Source organism: Orycteropus afer, unplaced genomic scaffold, assembly GCF_000298275.1.
Source record: "Orycteropus afer afer isolate SDZICR_OR568_19922 unplaced genomic scaffold, OryAfe1.0 scaffold00010, whole genome shotgun sequence".
NCBI classification, from domain to species: Eukaryota; Metazoa; Chordata; class Mammalia; order Tubulidentata; family Orycteropodidae; genus Orycteropus; species Orycteropus afer.
The window spans coordinates 14,802,703-14,824,392 of NW_006921597.1; the positions used below are offsets into that span (position 1 = coordinate 14,802,703).

Below are 21,690 nucleotides of genomic sequence, written 5' to 3' on the forward strand. Positions count from 1 at the left end.
CCAGTGTCACCTTTACCAGTGACAATAAGGTCACTAATGGCTTTAAATCTAATCAGGTGAATTCCAGATTCCCATCCTATTCATCTGCATTCAGTTTCCATAACGGTATTTATCAGGCTTTAATCAGGGAAAGAAAAATATTAAGAGTGCTGTGGAATAAGGGATTTATTATAGGAATAATTATACAATTTTGGGAAAAACAGGGAATGAATGGAGAAGTTGAAGGATCAGAGAAAAACCACTAATCAGTTCTGAAGTCATGTAAGAATGTCCAGCTGCTAGAGCAGGATCATAAAAAGAATTAGAGTAATTTATGGAAGGCCATATTGCCTCAATACCTGGAGGTTGACCTGGGATTGGTGTTAAGTCAGGAGGACTGGATGTTGCCAAGAAAAGGTGGATACAGAGTGGGGGAGAATGAGTACAGCCTGGAACCTGCTGGTTCTTCTAGCTACAATAAACTTCAGAGAGTATTGCTGCTGCTGCTGCACTTCTCTGCCTTCCAAATCACTCCAGAGTCTGGAGGATAGGGCCATTGCCCAGATGGTCTCAGAGGAGAAAGGATTATTTCCAAGCCTTGAGAGCTAATATAAATTGTTCTTCCAGGTTTTTTACTTGCTCCAAACCAAAATAAATTCACTGTCATCAAGTCAATTCTGACTCACAGTGACCCTATATGACAGACCATAACTGTCCCATACTGTTTCCTAGGCTGTAATCTTTACAGGAGTAGATTGTCTGGTCTTTTCTCCTATGGAGCTACTGGTGGATTGGAACCTCCAACTTTTGTTAGCAGCTGTGGTAGTTATGTCTTTGCGTCAACTTGGCTGGGCCTGGTTGAGTGGCTGAGCAGCTGGTGGTAATTATTCCCCATGATGAGACTGGCAATCAACTCCATGGTGGGATCTACCACAAGCAGCTGAGTAGCTGCCTTTGGGCTGTGGTCTGCTTCCTGTATATAAGGAGAAGCCTTGGGAATGGTCTCTAGCCTATGGCACGCTTGGACCCTGCATGTAGCCGTGTTGTTGCTCAGCAGCCTGCCATGCTCTGCCGACCTTGGGACTTACAATGGACTTAAGTTAATGGCCTGCCATGTGGTTTGATAACATCGGGACTGTGCCTTTTTACTTGTCAACTTTGGGGCTTCTCAGCCTCAGCAGCCAGCAGCTGTCTGAGCGAAGAAACACCTCTTGCTCAGTGGGCCAGGAACGGAAGCAGAGCTGGACCCCGAGGTTGAGGGGCTTTCCCCAGCCCCTAGAGCCTGGCACTTTAAACTTGGACTTAAAAGCCTCCAAATTGTAAGAATAAACTCCTGTTTGTTAAGGCCATCCCATTTGTGATATATTTCTTGTCAGATCGGCACTGGGTTACCAGAACAGCAGCTAAGTGCTTAACCATTATATCACGAAGGCTCCTTTAGCATGAAGGAAGCCATAGGCAATGCACAAATGAGCACAGTTGTGTTCCAATAAAAGTTTATTTACACAGGTGGTGGGCTGGATTTGGTCCACAAGCCTGAGTTTGCAGACCCCTGCACTAGGATCTAAAGAACCCAGAAGTCATCAATCTGGCATCACAGGTCTTCTAAAGGTTGATAGAGGTTCACCTTGTCTTCCCCAGAAAGGACAATAATCAACTATTTCAGATGCAGCATCAATTTTGTTCTAATTATTTTGTGATATGTTTTGGTATTTTTATGTTCTTCTAAATGGGTGATCTTAATCCCTCCTTTTTGTCCCTACTGCCCTCTCTCTGTATACATATCACTAAATGCTTCCCATTCACCTTCATTCTATCCCCCTCGACTCACAGGATTGGGTGATTTTTAGGATAATACTCTTCCACATTCATTCTTGCAGAAAATTCTGACTTCTTATCAGGCCCCTCATCTGAATTAGGGTAAAGAAGCAAAATGCAGTAGTGGAAAGAGCTCTTGTCTGGATCACCGGCCAGGATACATCACCAGCTTGCTGTATGACTTCTGGCATATCACCTAACCTCTCTGAGCCTTTCTTTCCTTCTGTCAAATGAGGGTGGTAGACTAAGTAATCTCCAAAATCCCTTCTAGCTCTAAGATTGTGATTTAGAAAGCTGTAGGCCTCAACTGTAGGCAACCGTCTGGGACCATTAATTAGAATGTCACTCACAGACCTTAATTAAACTCCCAGGAGGCCAAGAGGAATTAGCCACATGATTTCCTGCAGTTGTCAACCTTCCCAGGGCCTCCACAGCTGAGGGGGCTAGGGTACCAGCTAATTTGGAGAAGCTGAGCTCCTGTCTCACTGAAGGGAGATAAGGAAGACAAATGACTCTAGGATTCCTAGGCACAAGGAAAATTAATTTACATTGAAGTGGCTACAAAGTGCATAAAACTGTGAGGCTAAACTGGAAAACAGGAACCTAGAGGGAGCTACTGTTGGAAGGTTGGGCACTTTCTCTTCTCCACCAGGCTCTATTGTATAGGACTCTCCTGGGCCCATAATAGACACCCCTAAAAGCCCACCAAATAAATATATTAATAGGTAAGGAGCAAATGGGAGAGTCTGAGGTATTTAAAATAAATTAGCATATTATAGCATGTGCTAAAAGAAAATAGTTCTTCTCTCTGTACAGGGATGGAGGAGGTCAGAAGTCCTGGATTTTGGCTGAGGCAGAGGCTGGCAGTGGTTAGCAGCTCAGTGGGAAGAGTTTGGCATCATCCCCACTCTCTCAGGCTCATTCCCCAGCTCAGATCCCAGTGGTTTGTGGATGTAGCATATGAGTAGGGGGCTGGGACCCTCTCTTTCCTTCCTGGACACAGTCTCAAGGGGTAAGGAGGGAGTGGAGAAGCCCACATTCTGGCTTCCAGGAGAGCAACATCTCACTGTCTGACTCTTCTAGAGTGCTCTCATTTGTATCCTAAATAATTCACTCACCAATCTCTCAAGGAACATTAAAAGGAAAACAAAACACAACCCAGACCTTATGCTCAGGTCCTCACTGCACTGACGGCAGGTCAGGAGGCTGGAAGACAGCCCTAAGCTGTACCTGCAAAGGTACACTAAGCTGGCAAATTCTGAGTACAGCCATGGCCTGTTTTTGTACAGCCCTAGAGCTAAGAATTTACATTTTCAAGGGGTTTAAAAACAAAGCAAACAAAAACAAAGAATATGCAAGAGATTTGTGTGATCTGCAATGCCTAAAATATTTACTATCAAGACCTTGCTGAGAAATTTGCCAACCCCCTAGTCCATTCCTCTTTCCTGAAGGAGGTGATAACAAATTTTTTACCAACTCTTTCACTATCCTACTTCCTAAACTCACTACATACAAAGATTCATATGTATTTAATGTGTCAAGAGTTTGGTACTTACAGTCTAGTGAGAAGCTGGCATCATTATTCATCCTATTAACCCCCCTCCCCCTCAAATAATAATAATAATAAAAAAAAACAAGATGAACTCTGAAGTGGGGTGATGAAGGGGGAACACCAATTGATCTTGGTTTTACTGCATGAGGAGGTGGGGAAGGGAAAGAGAGCAGAGACCCAGCCCCAATCCATTGTCTGCATCTTCTCTGAGGTCAGAATTCAGCATCATCTAGGTAGCTCTATTGACACTACAAGGTCCCCACCATACCCTGCAGCTGTGGTGATTCCAGCAGTCATGGAGGCCACAATTCTTTTACTGAGGAGAGTGCAAGTAGCCCATCCACCTGAGTCCATGAAGCCTGAGTATTATCTCCAAGCCACCTAGGGTGCCAGCCTGACGACAATGCCAACACCCAATCAAGGACAAAGGCTCCAGCCCCTACCCCTACTACCCAGCAGGAGCCTTGAAGGGTGAGGGCTATGACAGCTCTGGAGCCACCTAGACTCTCTTGGAGCCAGAGTATCTGAGAGTCACAGCCAAAGGACCCAGGAAGAGGTAGGCCAGGGTTGGCATGGTGGATGCCAGCTGGGACTGACTCAGCTGTAACTGGGCTGAGTAGCCTCTGGCTGGTATGGGCCTGCCTGGAATTTTCTGAACTGCGGCAGAGTGGAGACCAAGTAGCCCCACATCCTGGAGGTGCTGGGGGTTTTGGGATTATTTCATATAGTGACTATGGTAAAAGTTCCTAGCATCTCCTGAGAAAAATGTTGCTGCTATTCAGCTAGCACTTTGCATGTTCCTGCCTGTACTTGAGACAAAAACATGAAGGCTCAGATTTGAATCCCAATATCCAGGCTAAGCAGGTCAGTAGCTATGAGGACCTGGGAGTCCAAACTTGGGCAAGTCACCTCACCTCTCTAGGGCCCAGATTCTTCATCTGTTAAAAGAAGCAAACAAAAACCTGAGGTGCTTGGATAAGGGTGATTTTAAGATCCTGTCCTTCCCATAGCCAATGAACAGCCCAAACCAAGTGGTGCCTCTGTAGAAGCTTTGCTGCAAAGTTGTTTGGCTTCATCTTTGCTTTCCTTCTCCACATCAATCCAATCCTTCCAAAAGAGATATAGCTGGTCTGGCAAAAGGGAGGAGAGTTTTCCTTCAACATGTCAGCAGCTTCCTGGGGACTCTGGACTGAGAGGAGGGAGGGAGGTGGTGGGCAGTAAATGTGACCTTCTGTCTTTCTGCCTTGTGGCCAGGAGATGGCTGAAGAGAAGGGGAGTCTCATCTCCAAAGCCCCACCATATACACAGCCTCGTCAAAAGCCACAGCCCAGCTACCACACACTTGAATCTAAAGTATCTAAATTGTCTTTTATGAACTCCTCCAGTCATCTAGACATTTCATTTCGTAAGGGCAGGAACTATGTCTTGACATTCTTCTGTGTCCCCAGAAATGCCCAGAAAAAATGCTAGCTATATAGTTGTAGATCCATCCACATTTGCTGAGCAGCTTAACTGAAATGCCCCTGGAAGGAGTGATGCAGCATTTGGCATAGGTTGTATGTGTCCTGGTAGATGAGTTCCCATATTTGCTGGTAGATGACTGAACATCATTCTTCAGACCATGGCTCAGTGAGCCTGTTGTGTCCAGAACATGACCCCCAAGCACTATAGTGTGACCTATAGGGCAAGTGATGAGGGAAGGTTAGAGAAGGGAATGTCTATCCCATCCCAGCATGCCAGAGACTCCCCAGAATCTAAAGGCCATTGAGAGGTCAATGCTGCCACGCCATTGCCCCTAAAGCACTCCAGACAGGGAACCCTTGGCCCAGTGGCCCATGCAAACATAAATCAGGCAAGCTTCACTACTGTTTGCTTCAAAGTAACCAGTTGTCATGGAGCCGATCCCTAGACACTATGTGTGTCACAGTAGAACTGTACTCCACAGGGTTTACAATGGCTGGGTTTTTAGAAGCAGATTCTCAGACCTTTCTTCCAAATGCCTCTGGGCAGACTTGAACTACCAACCTCTTGGTTAGCAGCTGAGCACATTAAATAGTTGCACGATGTACGGCCTCTTTGCTTCAGAGTAGCTACCCACATTGCAAGCTGTGGTCAGCCTCTACAGGCTGCAAACTCAAACCTATAAAATGGTGACAAATGTCCAACTCTATGGTGGGTCTCACTCTCTTCTAGTCTTAAGTATACTTAGAATGGCTGTCCCATCACTTCCCTTGCCTGCCTGAATGTAGGAAGCCCTATTTTATCTCCAACCAAACTTATTCTAGCTGTAGCTCATTTGTTTTTTGCTTTATGAAAATAAAATGGTTGCTCTCTTTAGAACCCTAAAGGCTGCTTTTCCTTCTTTACTTTGGTTTGTTTGCTTGCTTGCCGCGTGTGGTGCTTGGAAGGAAGACAAGAAGGTGGAACTCTGGTTTGCCATGCAATGTCACTCATCTGTATAAATGGTGATGACAACGGTGTGACTGATTAACCATGACACACTTGGGATTGCTAACGAGTTGGATAAAATTTTAATTACCCCTTGTTCTGTGGGGCAGGCAGCAAACCATGAAAATAATAATCCTCTCGGGTGCTGTCACAGCAGAGCACTCTGATTAGAGGAAGGCAGGTAGGGGCTGTAGGCAGTTAATAACAGTGCAGGCTAGCAGGATTCTGTGGTGGTGGGGGGAGGAGGGGTGCAGAGTGGAATTCAGGTAAAAGGTGAGATTCCCCTTTAAATTACCTAGATAACTTCCTCAATTCTCCACTTTGCTCATATAGATATTTTCTGTAGGTAAACTTGCTATAGGCAGAGAGGAGGAAACTAAGGCATGTGGAGCATCAGGAATGTGCCCAGGAAGACATACTGGATTTCAAATCCAGAGCTTCTAATTCCAAATCTAGAAATCCAGGAGGACAGTCTCGGGATGTGCCTTAGGGTTTGCAGATCTTACCTTGGAACACCAACAACCTACACTTCTAGGACTCCTACGCCTCCTTTTCTGCCCCAGGTGAAGGGGGAAGGGCAGGGGTGGGATGACATGTCCATCCCTAGATACCTTGGTGGTTTTGACTTTGTATCCACTGCTGCAGCTCCATCCCGACAGGTCGGGGAGCACCTTACACTCCTCCCCCGGCAGGCAGGGCTCCATCTGACACCACCACTTCTGCAGGACAATGGAGGCTGTGGGAGCAAGAAGTAGTGAGGGCAGCCCTAAGCTCTCTGGGAGGACAAATGTGCAGTCAAGAGGGGGTCTGGGAATGAGGTGCACATTTCTGGCTTTGAAACACACCTTTGACTTTGAGCCCTGCATTTTCCTGGTCTTTCCCCAACCCTGGGCTGAGACAGTACTCAGGCTGAAGCATGGGGACACAACCATATCAATTTTAATCCAAGAGCCCCTACATCTCACTACAGATGGCACAAGGTTAAGGCAGGGAAGTTGTCTTGAAGGCAACCCTAGAGTTGAGCCACCATGTCATTAGCCTAGAGGCACAATCTTCAACATACCCCCTTGGTGTGATGAGTAAGTGTGGGAGCCCTCTGAAGGGGTTCACAGACCAGGAGTGTGCAACTGGGCACATTTATAGGGATGCCACATGAGTGTGAGAAAATGAGCATGTGCAGGAATGTGAAGAATGGGTGGGTGTGTGAAGGGAGGCATGTGTAAGCAAACTACGTTCATCTCTGAGAGGACAGAAATGGTAAAGGTGGGGATGAGGGTGAGAGGAAGGCATGAGGAAGGCAGCCTGAGAAAGGACCAGCAGGTGAAGAAGTAAATGTCTGGAGGAGTAAGTGTGAGGTGAGATGAGAGTTAGATGGGAGGTGGAGGGGATCCTTGTGAAGGAATCTGTCTATGTCTGCCCAGCAGACACAAGGAAGGTGTGTGAGTACGGGAAAGTGTGTGCGTAACAAGACCTTTCCTTGTCTGTGAAATAAGGACAGCAACATCTGCCCTCCCTGCTGCTGAGGTTGCCCTATCACTTGAGACATTGATCATGAAAGCTCCAGGATCAGTATGAAAATGTATCTTCAACAGATGGAGAGGCCTAAACAGACCTAATCTCTTTGATCAGGGCCTCCCCACCCGGATCTGACTTCTCACTCACCATCCACACAGGAGGGCTTTGCCCATGTGGTGCCAGCCACCTGGCCTGAAAAGCAGGAACATTTGACAGTCTGGGAGCGCTCCTCAATGCGGTTCCGGTTGCAGCAGCGGTGAGCAGCAATCACCTCACAGGTGCCCTGCTTCACTAGGCCTGAAGGAGCAGCACAAGGTAGGGCTCCCAGCCTTGCTCTCTTACCACCCACAGGCCAGGTCTGGTTGCCCTTATGCCCCTCATCCCAGCTTGGGGAAGGGGTGTTTAAGAGATTTCCAATTGCAGGGGAGGAAGTTGTGGATGAAATCTTCCTGTTGCTCCACAGTGCCTCTGTCCTTCCTCCCTCCCTCCCCAGTGAGGTCACACTCTTCATACCTTCAGCAGAGCTTGGCCCTTGAGCAAAGGGAAGATGCAGTCCACACCAACCTCCCCCACCCTGGCCTACCCAGGGTGAGGGCAAGGGCCCAGGAGGTTTACAATGCATGGAGAGGATCATCCGCTTACACAGGCTTTAACCATCCCAGAAGGAAAAACACAGAATTAGGACAGGAGGCTAGACATGACCCCCCACCCCAGGGCCTCTCTCCCTGCAGAACATCTTCTAGCCTGGAAGGAAAAGTGAATCATAGGTCAATGAAGATTTTCTCTGGGTTAGGATAGCAAAGGACCATTGAGTTCCAAGGGTAAAGAATATAGGAAGAGCCAGAACCCCTAGAATTTATGGATTTTAGGGATCTGCTTGTTGTAGAAGGGGGTGGAGTGGTATTCAGCTCTCCAGGTATCCTTGGAACCTCCTCTCCAGTCCCCACCACATCCCTCAAACCTGTGGGAATTGGAGGCTGCAAGGAGGCTGAAGCCAGGTACGTCCACAGCCAGGCCAGGCAAAGTGCCAGCAGCCAGCTGCCTGTGTTCCAGTTCCATGTGGCCCTCTCACTCATCCTGTGGAAAGAAGTACACACCCTGTTCCACTCCAGGCAGGAGATCCCCCAGCACCCAGCCCAAGCTCCTTCTCTGTGCTCTATGCTCTGGGATCCACAAAGACAGGTAGGATACATACTTTGTCCTCAGGTAGCTTTCAGCCTGGCACAGACTCACTGTAGAAGCAATGAGTGCTATAGAAGGAAAGGGAAGCGGAAGGAAGAGGTGGTCCTGCTGGGAAAAGCAGGGAAGGCTTTTTTGGAGGAGGTGACATTTAAGATGGGTCTTGAAGGATGACCTAGGTATGGCATCGTGGAGGACTGTAAGATGGGAGGAATAATAATAACTCCCATTTATTGATCATTTGACCCAGGCACTTTACATACATGATATTAAATCTTTCATGACTGTCCTACTAAGTAGGATAATTATTATCTATTTTCTAGATGAGCAAACTAAAGTTCAAAAAGCCTGGGTGCAATCTAAACAACAATCAGTGCGGGACTGGTTAAATACATGGTGGAGTATGTGTAGAAAAGCAGTCCCATCCTGACAGCTATAAGAAAAAAGGGGAAATGCTTTATGTCTGGTTGCACACAATACTCTCCAACAATAATCCACTATTAAGGGGAAAAAAAGCAAAGTGTAGGATTGTGAATATAAAATGCTAACATCTGTGCAATAGGGAAGGATTATACATGTTGCTTGAATATAAACAAACAGGTCTGAAGGGGCAGCACAAGGTGGACCCCCCAGCCCTCCTCTTCTACCACCCACAGGGTCAGGCCTGGTTGCCCTTATGCCCCTTGTGGTAGTTAAGTTTCTCTGGGCTCCCTCAGGTGCTAACACAGTGTTGGGCACCAGTGACTAAAGCAAATGCCAGGCCTTAGCTGCTACCTTAGATAAGGATCTCTGTCTACCTCTCCATTCCCCATCATCAACTGTCTCTGAACGCACCTTTACTGGAATCTTCTAGCTTCTGTTTGTTCATCCACTGGCCTCAGACTCAACTCTATCTGGACAAATAAAAAGGATTATTAGGGAATTGCAAGGGCAGAGGGAGCCTGTGGTCCTGTAGAGAGCAGAGTGCAGTGGACAGGGCAAGGGGATGAGCAGGACACTCGAGTAGAGGCCAACTCTGAAACTGTTCCCCACCGATGCCCACACAGTATTCTGCTTTGGGAATCCACAGGGGGTCCTTGAAGACTTTGGGAAAATATACGGTTGTAACCCTGACTGAGAAGAGTGGCCTGAAGGAGTTTCTCTATCCCAGGAATAAAGCAGGAAGTCTAAGAATCAGCTCTGGCATCTCTCCGGTCTTGGGAGGGAGCTGAGGATCAGGGAAAGGTTCTGGAACAGAATCTGACTCCTGCCTGAAGAGGCACTTGGAAGGATTCCTGAGGGATCCCTGGATCCTTTTCACCTCTGCCTCCTGCCCCCATCACACTTGCTTTCTGAGTTTGCAGGAAGCTCACTCAACTCTGCCACCCTCACCCTCATTACCACTTCACAGTGCTAGAGAGGGCAGAAAGTAGGGGACACTCCAGGTCCTGTAGCCCCTGTAGCCACAGGCCCCAACAGCATCTCCATTTCTCCCTAAAAACCTCTCCTCCCTCAGCCTCTAAATGGAGTGGAACTGAAGCAATTAGAATGGTGGAGCCCCAGGACCCTGCATCCTAGCTCCCAGAACTGAGAGCCTAGAGGAGACTATGGAAGCAGGAAGGGGAGTGGTGGTCACATCTAGGATGGGGTTGCTGATCCAGGGGCAGAGAGATGCCCACCCTTCTAGAAGTGCTTCTTTTCTGACTGGGTATCTTCTCCCCCGTCCCCATCATGAACTCCCCTTTTGATCAATACAAATGCATCTTTGTCTTCTCTCAGGCAATTCTCATCTCATTTCTCTGCAAGCTGCTCCATTCTCCAGTCCAACTCTCCCCTTCTTCATTGAACCCCAAGACTCAAAATAACTCAGGTGGGGGAGGATAGGGGGACGTTTGTACCAGTTTTCCCACATTCTATTCCTTTCCTCTGAGAAAGCTGGTAAAAGAAGCGTCTGTGATCTGTTCTTGGGCTTGCATGCTGAAGCACTGTCTGCTCTCCTGCCTCAGTCTCCCAGCCTTTCCCCCAGGCCCCAATCCAGGTTAGGAAGGGGCTGAATTAGCAGTCTGCACAGAGTTGCCTCTCCCGCCCCACCCCCGTGTCAACTCAGTCCTTCAAATCTCCATCCCCCCTGGTCTGGGACCTACCTGCTCCGTAATGGTGCCCACCAGTACGATCGCCGGGCTGAGGTCCCCCTTGTCTCTGAGCCCAGGGACAAGACTTCGAAAGGTGAACTCCCAGGGGCTCCCCAGCCGCCACCCTTCCCTAAGTAGGACCGGCTGTTGGAGTGCGGTAAAGTCTCAAGCCTTATCCTGTCACAAAGTTGCTGCGTTCCCGGGACCGCAGGGCTCTGCTCAAGCTGGCGTGACAGGCATGGTGGGCTTAGCCCTAGGCATGGAGTAGCTCCGGGTCCGACCCGGCTGGCTCTACACAGCTCAGCCGGGGTCCCTCTGAAGCTCCCGCCGCCAGGCCGGGAGCGCACAACCGCCGCTGTCACCTCCTCGCCAGGGGCCGTCCCCGCTGCCCAAGGCCCGCGCGGGCGCTGCCGCCTCCTTAGCGACAGCCCGGGCCGCCGCACAGAGCGCTAGGGGTGGGAGTGGGGGATGTCAGTAGGTTGCAGCGGCCCCTGGCGGCTGAGGGCAAAAAGAGGAAAGGGAAGACGTCCGGTCCCCGCAGGTCCGGTCCAAGAGACACCTCACTTTGTGCAGGCTGGAGTAGCTCAGAGGGCCTCACCAGGGCTCCCTCAAAGCCCCGGAGATCTGCTGGTGCCTAGTCCAGTGGATCAGGGAAAAAGGTAGGCGGGGAGAGTAAGAAGACTTTTAGGGCTTTCGAGCTTTGCATATTCTAGAACTGCATTGTCTAATTCGGTAGCCATCAGCTGAATGCTGTTACTTAAATTTAAATCTAAATTCATTAAAATTAAGAATTGAGTTTCTCATTTGCACTAATCATATTTTAAGTGCTCACTAGCCACATGTAGCTAGTGGCTACTGTATCGGGCAGATACAGAACATTTTTCATCATACACAAAATTGATCGGACAATCCAGATTGTTATTCCCTTAGCCCCTCGCTATTAAAACCAAAACCAAAGCTACTGCCATCAAGTTGATTCTGACTCTTAGTGACCCTTCCCCCTATAGATTGCTCCATCTTTCTTCTGCTGAGAGGCTGGTGGGTTTAAACCACCACCCTTTTGGTTAGCAGGCAAATGCCTTAGGCACTGCACCACCAGAGGTAGCCCTCACTGTTGTTGTTACGACCCCTCCTTGGGTTTCTGAGGCAGTATGGCCATGGAAGTAGATTGCCCAACCTTCCTTCTGAGGAGTGGCTGGTGGATTGAACCGACAGCCTTCTAGTTAGCAGTCAAGTGCCTTAGCCACTACACTATACTACCAGAGCTGCTATGTTAAAAATTCAGAGAAGAATAGTAAGTGATCTCTAGCTATTGAGAGGAGCTCTGGTACCATAGTGCCCGACTATGAGTTGGGTCCAACTCCATGGCACATAACAACAACAACAGTAGCTCTTGAGTGGTGCCCTTAGGGGCTGTGAGTAGTAGAGGAGGCATGAGGGTAGGGGCAGGGCAGCTAGGAGGGCTGCAATAGGTTGGTGAATGGTCCCCATGCTTTGAGGGAGGTAGTGAGTGTGAATCCCAACTTGGAACCCAAACTGTGAAGCCTAGTTTTCTCATCAGAAAAATAGCAGCAATTGTACTGTTTTTTTACAGGATAAAATTTTAGATGGAAAATATTAGACAAATGGTAGGAGAGGTGATCTGTGAATGTATCTCTATAATGGGATGGACAATCCTTTTTAGGAGGGCTTTGGTGTTGCAGTAACGGGGAGGGAAAAGGCACGGAGAAGTAGCCTCTGGGATATAACCCTGTGACCTGGGATAAAGGGCCCTGTATTGAGGATACCCACTCCCCCTCCCTGACTGAGGCCTTATGTACCTTGCCAGGAACAATCACTGAACACACTTTCAGTCCTTAGCAGAGAATAGCACTGACCAGCCCACAAGTCTGCTTCTTCCCACCTCACCTCACTTTCCCTCCTCTATCTTTGCTGCCTCAGGGATGAGTAGAGGTGATGATCTTTTCTTCAAGTTCTGGAGCAATCTGAGGATTGAGGAGGTGTGAGTCAGGAGTGGAAGGTGAGAGGTACATGGAAAGGAAAGCCAAACTCTTAGGGTTTGGGTATGGCCTGTGGGCTGTTCTGGAGCCCAGAGGAGCCGTTGACATCCCTCCTAACCATATGATGCTGGGGCTGGGGGTCTCTGGGTCCTGGCTCTGTGTCCCATTTGCAGCCACACCATGATGGAGACTGAGAAGAACAGAGAATAAGAAGCAAGGTGACATCAAGATGCGATGAGCAAAGTGTCCCAGAAACACTGAATAATAAAAATAACCAGAATGCGGTATATTTTTCCTTCAGTCTTTGGCTTGGGGCAGCTGTTGAGGCCATTTATCTAAGACCTGTTTCTAGTTTTTTTTTTAACAGGAGGGACATACCCATGTCAGCAGCATGCTTTTTCTCTCCCTGTCTGCCTTCCCAGTCTATGCCTCTGGGTCAGATATTCTCTCATGATTTCTTTTCCTCTGGGTCTCTCTGCCCAGTGTGCAGGCATAATGTATGTTGTTGTTGTTGTTGTTGTTATGTGCCATCGAGTCAAACCCGACTCACAGTGACCCCTCCTTGGGTTTCCGAGGCAGTATCACTACGGAAGTAGGATTGCCCAACCTTCCTTCCGAGGAGTGGCTGGTAGGTTTGAACCGCCAGCCGTCTGGTTAGCAGGCAAGTGTCTTAGCCACTATGCTACCAGAGCTCCCGGCATAATGTATAGCAAGTCTAAAAACCTGAATGAGCATTGTGGGATTTTTATTTGGAAGCTTCCAGGAGAGCCACTCACTCCTTCTAGGGGTCAGTTTGGCCTAGGGAACAGAGAGGGATATTGTCAGGAGGCACCATGTGACAGAGCCCAGAGGTTGGGTTCCCATGACCCATCCAGGTGCCAGTGGGCTCTAATAGTTATCCTGACTTGTATTAGGGCCACAAGGAGGAGCCTTGCCTCCATTGGAACCATGTGTGTAGGGTAGTAGGTGTCTCAGGAGACCTAGTGATCAATTCTTTGATACTGGATTTAGGGACAGAGTTCTCCTAGCATCGTGTCAGTACCACTCCCCCCGCCCCCCAAGAGGAGGACAGAAAGAACAGGCAGCCACCCAGTGATAGGCCCAGTGTAGGCCTGCCTCTTAGGTAGGTGCTTTGCCTTGGCCTCTGTCTCCCCCTCACGGCAGCCACAGAACTTGCTCAGCATCCATGGACTGCTCTAGGCTTCTGCCTTAAGAGAAGGTGGGTGGGATGAAAGGAACCCCAAATCCTCTCTGCCACACATTCTCCCTCCTAATCCCTCTTCCCTGATCCTAAGACATCAGCTTGGTTATTAAGACAGTCATGGATGTGAATATCTCACTGGCTGGGCGACTTCTCAGGGCGTCAGGCAAAATGACATCCACTGTTTCGTTCCTAAAATGAATATAATAAAACCTATCTTGAAGAGCTGGTATGCAATATAAATGGCCTAATATATGGAAAGTGTTTTGTAGACAGCCCAATATGCAGCAAGTCCTCAATAAAAAGTTGTTATTATCATCCTTACTAACTAGCTGCTGTGGTCAGGGAAGGTCTAAGTGTGGAGGGAAAACAGTCCTGAGGGTCAAAGTGGGATCGGAGTGACAACCGCTCTCGCTCTCTTAGCTCTAGAGTTGGTCTACACGAGATGTCAGGGTCCCAGGAACTTATTCCTAGCTCCCTAATTCAGGGTGATAGGCTCCAGCCTACGTAGTTACTACCCCCCACCCCATCACCAGCTCGTCCTCTCTCGCTCTGGTTCCAGTAGCCCCTAACAGAGGTGTTGTCACACCAGGTGCTTCACACCCAGCGGTCGCTGATGCCTCCCCAAAGCAGCAGGTTTCGCTCTTAGGTCATCAGCTCCCTCCGCCCGCCGACAGGCTGGTTGCTTCGAACCGAGGGCGAGAAGCCTCTGCCCCGTCATAAAAGCGAAGTTCTAGGTAATGTTTCACTTAGTGCACGGCTGAAACAGGATATCCTTCTCTCTACTGTCCAGAATGAAAGACCCTTCTTCCCTAAAGGGACTGAGGCGGAGCCGAGCGGCACTGCGTCGGGGAAGAGGGAGTGAGCCAGGTGGCTCGTTCCCTGGGTGGCCCAGAGGAGGAGGAAGTTTTTCGGGGGAACCGCCCAGTCCGCCCGTAGCCAATGGCCTGGGAGGGCGGACAGGCGCGGGTACCGCCCACTGCGAGCCTTGGGGGGCGGGGCCTGACCGGGGGCGGGACCACGGCCGAGGGCGGGGCAGGGAGGCAGCATGCTAAACCGGGTGCGCTCGGCCGTGGCGCACCTGGTGAGCTCCGGGGGCGTCTCGCCTCCGCGCCCTAAGTCCCCCGACCTGCCTAACGCGACCTCAGCGCCGCCCGCCGCCCTCCCAGAAGCTCTCAAGAGCCCCCGGGCAAGGGCTGGGAGCGAGAGCGGGGCGCCCGCGAAGACTGTAGACACTCGAGCGAGCTTTTCCAGACCGACTTTTCTGCAGTTGAGCCCTGGGGGGCTGCGACGCGCCGACGACCAAGCGGGCCGGGCTGTGCAGAGCCCCCCGGACACCGGCCGCCGCCTGCCCTGGAGCACGGGCTATGCCGAGTGAGCACCCCCGGGGGCACCCGAACCTGGATGGGACTTACATCCCTCACTCCCTGCTCGACATCCCTCGCGCTGCGTTGCGTCCCCTGCGCCGCTCTCGGTGCCAGGCGCTCCCTTTCCCGGGACCTTTGTCTTCGGCTGGGCTTCGGGTACTACCCCCTCTGCAGCACTCTCAAGTTGAGTGCAACCTGAATCACCTCCCAGCCCACTGACTACCCTCACCCGCGACGCTTCAGGACTCCTCTTCCTCCCAGAGCCCAGAGGGCAGAGAGCCCAGCGAAGGATGAGTTAGCCAGTTCTCAGTCGCGGACCGGCAGTTTAATAGGGGAGGAGGGGTTTCAAGAAAGAGCAGGGGTCGCTTTTAATCTGGGAGATGGCTGCTGGGAAAACTCGCTCCTCGGCTTCCTGGCCCCAGCGCCCCAGTTCCCTGTCCCTCTTACCATTCCCCTCCCCCTCCACACCCAGAAATAGCCGGCGACACCCGGCAGCAGCCGCCCGCTTCCCTAGAGGCGGGGGAAGGGGCCGCCCACGACAGCGGAGGGGTCCCCTTTGGACGCCCCTCTGCCGGCTGACTCTCGCTGGGCGGGTAAGGTATCCCCACCCCTCCCTGAGCCTAGCGGACAGAATACTCCCAGGCCGTGTGAATCTTGTGTATTTTTAATGTAGCTGCTGGAAAAGCTGAGCAGGGAGGAAGATAGGGGCGCTGAGGTCGTTGAGGGAGGTACCTCCTTTAGCTTCCTATATGAAAAGAGTCGGTGGTTATGTGGTTCCTGCACAGTCCAGGTGGGCTTCCACTCCTAAACCAAAAAAACCAAACACGCTGCCAGTGGAGTTGATTCTGACTCATAGCGATTATATACCCTATTTCAATTCCTCTTCCAGATCTGGAAGCATTTTCTCATTGCCAAAGTTGCAGAAACTTGTCCTGGATGGTTTAAGGATAAGGGTGGGTGTGCCCCTAGGGTTAGGGTCCTGGAGGCAAGGCACTAAGAGTTGAGTGGGGTGTGGGATCTGGGCAAGGAGAGATATGCCACCACACCCCTCCATCCAGTCCCTCCCCTAGCAGTGCCACTAGGGACAGCCCCATTGCTAGGGACTGGGGAACTGAGGCAGGCAGGGTGGTGCTGCCAGCCTTTCTGTGAGGTGGTAGGGCCTGCCACCCAGACAGTACTCCTTGGGCTTTGCCCTCCTGTGCTACTCCTCCCTCTGGCCTGGATCCCAGGTGGCTGTGACCTTTCTCGACTTGGCCAGCAGGCTAGAAAAGATGTGTGTGTCTAAGGTGGCAGTTATTCCAGGACCTGGTCTGGTGTCCAACCTAACGTGGTCACTCTGGCCTTGCAGGGTCATTAACGCTGGCAAGAGTCGTCACAACGAGGACCAGGCTTGCTGTGAAGTGGTGTATGTGGAAGGCCGGAGGAATGTTACAGGGGCACCGAAGGAGCCCAGCCGGGGCCAGGTAAGCCCCTATACTCCAGCCTCCAGTGGCACCTTTCCTCCAGGGATTCTAGACACTCATTTTTAGATCTGAGAAATGTGGAAGACCTGCCTCCTAATTCACTTCTGACTTCATAACCTGGCATCGGTCAGTTAGGTTCTACCATGTCAGTACGAATACTTAGTTTTCCATTTAAAGCATATGTTTACATATTTATGAATGAGGTGATTAATTACCAACTCAGATTTTTGCATCTTTCATCCTCTGAGTTTGAGTTTTCTGCTGCTTTCTTTTCTCCTTGATAAATGAGTGAATAAATCTAACTAGTTTTCATTACCAAGCTCTGGCCTCCTCTCTAATGTTTGTATGTATCTACAGTCTTGCTCTTCTCCCCGCATAACACACACAGTCACACACCTTCGTACACTCACTCACTTCCCACTTTTCCTCCATCAGGGACTCTGCTTCTACTACTGGGGCCTGTTTGATGGGCATGCAGGGGGTGGAGCTGCTGAAATGGCTGCTCGGCTCCTGCATCGCCACATCCAGGAGCAGCTAAAGGACCTGGTGGAGATTCTTCAGGAGCCCTCTCCACCTCCCCTCTGCCTCTCATCTACCCCAGGGGCCTCTGATCCCTCTCACCTGGTTGGTCCTCAGTCCTGCTGGTCTTCCCAAAAGGAAGTGACTCATGAGAGCCTGGTAGTGGGGGCCATTGAAAATGCCTTTCAGCTTATGGTGAGTGTCCTGTGTCAAGGGCTTGCTAAGCAGACACTCTGGTTGACTCTGTGTGGGAGTCATATGGACTCAAAGTGATCCAGAGAAACCACAGAACCGTTGGGAGTCTGAACAGAGTTTGGTTCAGGGGAAAGGGAGAGAGAGAGTGACACCCATGTACTCCTCCTCCTCCTCTAGCGTGGCTTGGTTGGGCCAGTGCTCCTCTTCCTCCAGTGTGGCTTGGTTGGGTCGGTGTATTTCTGCAGAGTGAGGAAGTGGGTGTGTACCTGAAACCTCTTCTTCATTCACCCCCTTTTATCCTTCCTCATGTGGCAGGATGAACAGATGGCCCGGGAGCGGCGTGGCCATCAAGTGGAGGGGGGCTGCTGTGCACTGGTTGTGATCTACCTGCTAGGAAAGGTGTATGTGGCCAATGCAGGTGACAGCAGGTATGGGGTAGGGTGCTCCTGAAAGCAGCTACAGGAGGCCAAACTCTCTGGGATGGAGGAATAGAAGAGAGTGAGGTGGCAGAGATTAAAAAAAAAAAAAAAGATAAGAGGGATTATAGACATAAGGAAGGGCCTGAAATACGCATGAGGGGAGGAATAATGGGGGCCTTGCTGAGGGAACCTAGGGGTCATTATGCGGGAGGCTGGCCTTTCTGGGATTCTCCATGAGGGGCCTGGGGAGAGCCAGGGCCAAACCTTTTCCTGTGTTCTGAAGTTCAGGTGGCAGATGGGATTTCATATGGGCCTTTTCTTTATGTGGGCAGGGCCATCATCGTCCGGAATGGTGAAATCATTCCAATGTCCCGGGAGTTTACCCCAGAGACTGAGCGCCAACGTCTTCAGCTGCTTGTAAGTAGGAACTGAACTCCCTACCCCTATTTTTTGTTGGGCCTTGTGATTCTCTGTACCCTGTGTCCCTGAGAACTCACATCTCTGCCACGTACTCAGAAAGCTTTTTATTGTTTAACATGAAGGCTACTCGGAAGACTGTGGGGTGCAGGGTAGAGTTGGTGGGATGATGCAGCAAGAAGGAGCCTGGGTAGATACACTCCAAGGAGGAAAGAACAACCATGGGAGAAAAGAAGGGCTGTTTATGCACAGGGAGACAGCTCAGGGGGCAGGAATGCATGGAGGGATGGGCACAGGGAAGAGGTAGAGGAGGAAGTGGGAGGGGAGCTGTTGCGTTGTGGTAAATTGTAGTCAATGTCATGAGACAAAGTATGTGAACTGCTGTGTGGAAAGAGAATTTGCTCTGTAAATTTTCACCCAAATCACACTAAAAGAAAAAATAACAATAATAAAACAAAACAAAAGAAGGAGCCTGGGCTGGTCCAGTGCTCCTCTGTGGCCCCAGCTGAGGAAGGAAGTAGACTCAGAGGTAGGGGAAGGAAATAGCAAAGGCCCCTCTTAGGCAGTATGTCTCAGTGCTTAAAAGGCTGGGCTCTGGAGCTGGACTTCCTAGGATTGAATCCTGGTTTAAGTACTTTGCTAGTTGTATGACCTTCAACAATTCCCTTAACCTGTCTGTGCATCAGTAGTCTCTGCCTTGAGGGTTGTTGTGAGGATTGAAAGAGTTAATATCTGTTAATATTAGAACAGTGTCTGGCACATAGTAAACTCTAAAAGTCTTTTATTATTAATATCACTTTACAGTAAGGTGTGCTGTAAACCTAATGCCCCTGAAATAGCCATGAGGGGAGGAAAGATGGAGATCTGGGTAAGGGATCTTAAGAGTTATTATGGGGAAGGCCTGGTCTTTCTGGAATTCTCTGTGAGGGCCTCTGCTCCTATCTGTCTACTCCCAACCCTAGGGCTTCCTGAAACCAGAGCTGCTGGGTGGCGAATTTACCCACCTTGAGTTCCCCCGCAGAATTCAACCCAAGGAGCTGGGGCAGAGGATGCTGTACCGGGACCAGAACATGACCGGCTGGTAACACTTCCCTCAGAGCTGGGGCCCATCCCCATAGCAACACAACCAGCTCCTCACCAGCAGCACGGTGGAAGCTAGAGGCTGGGTCAAGCTGTGTGCTGGGGGATGTGGCCCTTCTAAGGGGTATGTGTGAGGGTGTGTGGCTCCAAGGGGAGAGGGGCTTTGATGCCTGGGTGATGCCTCCTCTACTCCCCCCTCCCCAGGGCCTACAAAAAGATCGAGCTGGAGGATCTCAGGTTTCCTCTGGTCTGTGGGGAGGGCAAAAAGGTAAACTCCCATGGTAGAGGTGGGCGAGGGCAGGAGGACCCACCACAACTTGTCTAGGGAGGTGGAGGTCCTACCTGAGAGTAGAGGTGGCGGGGAGGGTCCATGGTTTTAGAGTCTGGGAGAAGGTAGCAGTACCCCCTCCTCCTTCCCATCAGGCTCGAGTGATGGCCACCATTGGGGTGACCCGGGGCTTAGGAGACCACAACCTCAAGGTCTGCAGTTCTACCCTACCCATCAAGCCCTTTCTTTCCTGCTTCCCTGAGGTGAGCTATATGGGGGTCTCCTAACCATACCTTCCCTCTGGGAATCTCAGGCAGGCTTCCAGCCAGGTTCTTTTTATCCCCAAACTCTCAGTCCATCAAACCCCACACCTTAGTTCTCTCCACCCTCTTCCCCCTCTAGGTGCAAGTATATGACCTAACACAGTATGAGCACTGCCCAGATGATGTACTGGTCCTGGGAACAGATGGACTGTGGGATGTCACCAGTGACCATGAAGTAGCTGCCACTGTGGACAGGGTGCTGTCCGCCTATGAGCCCAATGACTGTAGCAGGTAGGGACTTCATGGCTTGGGAAAGGAAGGTGGGCAGAGGGACGCAATGCTTGGGTACCCACAAGTGGGCCTGTGCAGCTCTTCCCATGTACATGTTAGGACATGAATATGCACATGTGCTTCTGGCAGGTATACAGCTCTGGCCCAAGCTCTGGTCCTGGGGGCCCGAGGTACCCCGCGGGATCGTGGCTGGCGTCTCCCCAACAACAAGCTGGGTTCTGGGGATGACATCTCGGTCTTCGTCATCCCCCTGGGAGGGCCAGGCAGTTACTCCTGAGGGGCTCAGCTCCATCCCTCCCACCACCACTCCAGCATCTCCTTGTTTACCCCTCTCTTCCAGTCCACATTCTGAACTTGTCTCCCTGACCTTTCTTTAGTACCAAGTTAAAAAGGGATGTCAGCTAGATCCAAACTTACAGCTACTGGTAAATAAACCAGGTGGATAAAGTTGTGTGTCTTTGTTTACTTTGACTAGATACTGGAAAGTAAGGAACTCTGTGGAGTGGTAGAAAGAACACCAGAACAGTCCTGAAAATACAGTGTCCCTACGTTCTTTCTCTAGCCTCTACTCTTTTCACTCCATGCAGTCTCCATGAGCACTCTCATCCACTCCTATGGCTACATTCATCTGCTGATGTCTTCCAAATCAGCGTTTCCAGCCCAGGCCTTTCCTGAGCTTTAGACCCACATATCTCAGTTGTCTCCTGAACATATAGACATCATGGAAACTTGAACTCAAACTGAAGTCATCATCTCCCCCCCATAAACAGGTTCCTTCTCCTGGTGCATCATCTCAATGAGCACCAGCTCAGCTGTTCAAGTTAGAAATCTTGCAGTTGGTCACCCTTGGCTTCTACTTCTACCTCATCAAGCTTACCAGTTACTAAGTCTTACTGATTATATACTTTTAAATATACTACTTATTTGCCCACATTTCTCCACTGCCACTTTAGCCACCACCTTGGTTCTTTACTGTATCGGCCTTCTAACTCACATTTCTGTCTCTAGGGCTCTCTTGCCTCCCTTAAGCACACTAGGAACATAGCCAGGGTGACCTTTCAACAGTGTGAAATCTGAGTTGGTTATTTCCCTGAGAAAACACTTAGAACAAAATCCACACACCTAAGCATGGCATGTAAGAACTTTCATGATCTGGCCACTGCTTCTTAATCCATCCTCATCTTTCACCAAACAAAACAAAACTAACCACTATTGTAATCAAGTTGATTCTGATTCATAGCAACCCCCATGTGTTACAGAGTAGGACTGTTCCATAAGATATCCTTGGCTGTAATCTTTACAGAAATGGATCACCAGGTCTTTCTTTTGTGGCACTACTTGGGTTTGAACCACCAATCTTGAGAACGTAATGGCATGCAAATCATTTGTGCCACCCAGGGGCCACCTTCAAATTCCCCTTCCTGGGGTTCCCATAACTCCTGTAATAGCTCCTAATCATTATTTCAAATCTACACATCACCTTAGCTTGGACATTTCTCTGGCCTTTCATGGTTGGGTATCTCATAGCCATGAATGGTCCAATGCAGCTTTTACCTCACTGTATTATATCTGTCTATACTAGAAGTCAATAGGGAGTAGCATTAA

The 21,690-nt window shown here is 50.0% G+C and overlaps 2 protein-coding genes across 2 annotated transcripts; one reads left to right on the forward strand and one right to left on the reverse strand.

The window, feature by feature from the left end:
• Positions 1-6,105: 6,105 nt before the first annotated feature.
• Positions 6,106-8,388, reverse strand: TAFA3 (TAFA chemokine like family member 3). The gene is made up of 4 exons (XM_007950356.2): positions 8,274-8,388; positions 7,460-7,609; positions 6,342-6,533; positions 6,106-6,152 (listed from the first exon to the last, which is right to left on the reverse strand). Exons 1-4 carry the CDS (start codon positions 8,386-8,388, stop codon positions 6,106-6,108), a joined length of 504 nt encoding a protein of 167 aa, XP_007948547.1.
• A 6,463-nt stretch (positions 8,389-14,851) lies between these two features.
• On the forward strand, positions 14,852-20,362 carry PPM1J (protein phosphatase, Mg2+/Mn2+ dependent 1J). The gene is made up of 10 exons (XM_007949111.2): positions 14,852-15,177; positions 16,519-16,633; positions 17,069-17,347; positions 17,663-17,775; positions 18,099-18,183; positions 19,146-19,264; positions 19,468-19,531; positions 19,687-19,794; positions 19,934-20,085; positions 20,215-20,362. The coding sequence occupies exons 1-10, from the start codon at positions 14,852-14,854 to the stop codon at positions 20,360-20,362; spliced, it is 1,509 nt and encodes a 502-aa protein (XP_007947302.1).
• Positions 20,363-21,690: the final 1,328 nt, after the last annotated feature.

What these genes read in the sequence shown, in the direction of transcription:
- TAFA3 (XM_007950356.2), bottom strand. Translation starts at nt 8,388, where the DNA reads ATGAGTGAGAGGGCCACATGGAACTGGAACACAGGCAGCTGGCTGCTG. An exon ending in AAAGCCCTCCTGTGTGGATG is followed by an intron (nt 6,534 to 7,459) that starts GTGAGTGAGAAG and finishes TTGCTCCCACAG; the next exon opens with CCTCCATTGTCCTGCAGAAG. An exon ending in CCTGGGGCAGAAAAGGAGGC is followed by an intron (nt 6,153 to 6,341) that starts GTAGGAGTCCTA and finishes CTCTGCCTATAG; the next exon opens with CAAGTTTACCTACAGAAAAT.
- PPM1J (XM_007949111.2), top strand. Translation starts at nt 14,852, where the DNA reads ATGCTAAACCGGGTGCGCTCGGCCGTGGCGCACCTGGTGAGCTCCGGG. An exon ending in GCCAACGTCTTCAGCTGCTT is followed by an intron (nt 18,184 to 19,145) that starts GTAAGTAGGAAC and finishes TCCCAACCCTAG; the next exon opens with GGCTTCCTGAAACCAGAGCT. An exon ending in GACCAGAACATGACCGGCTG is followed by an intron (nt 19,265 to 19,467) that starts GTAACACTTCCC and finishes CCCCCTCCCCAG; the next exon opens with GGCCTACAAAAAGATCGAGC.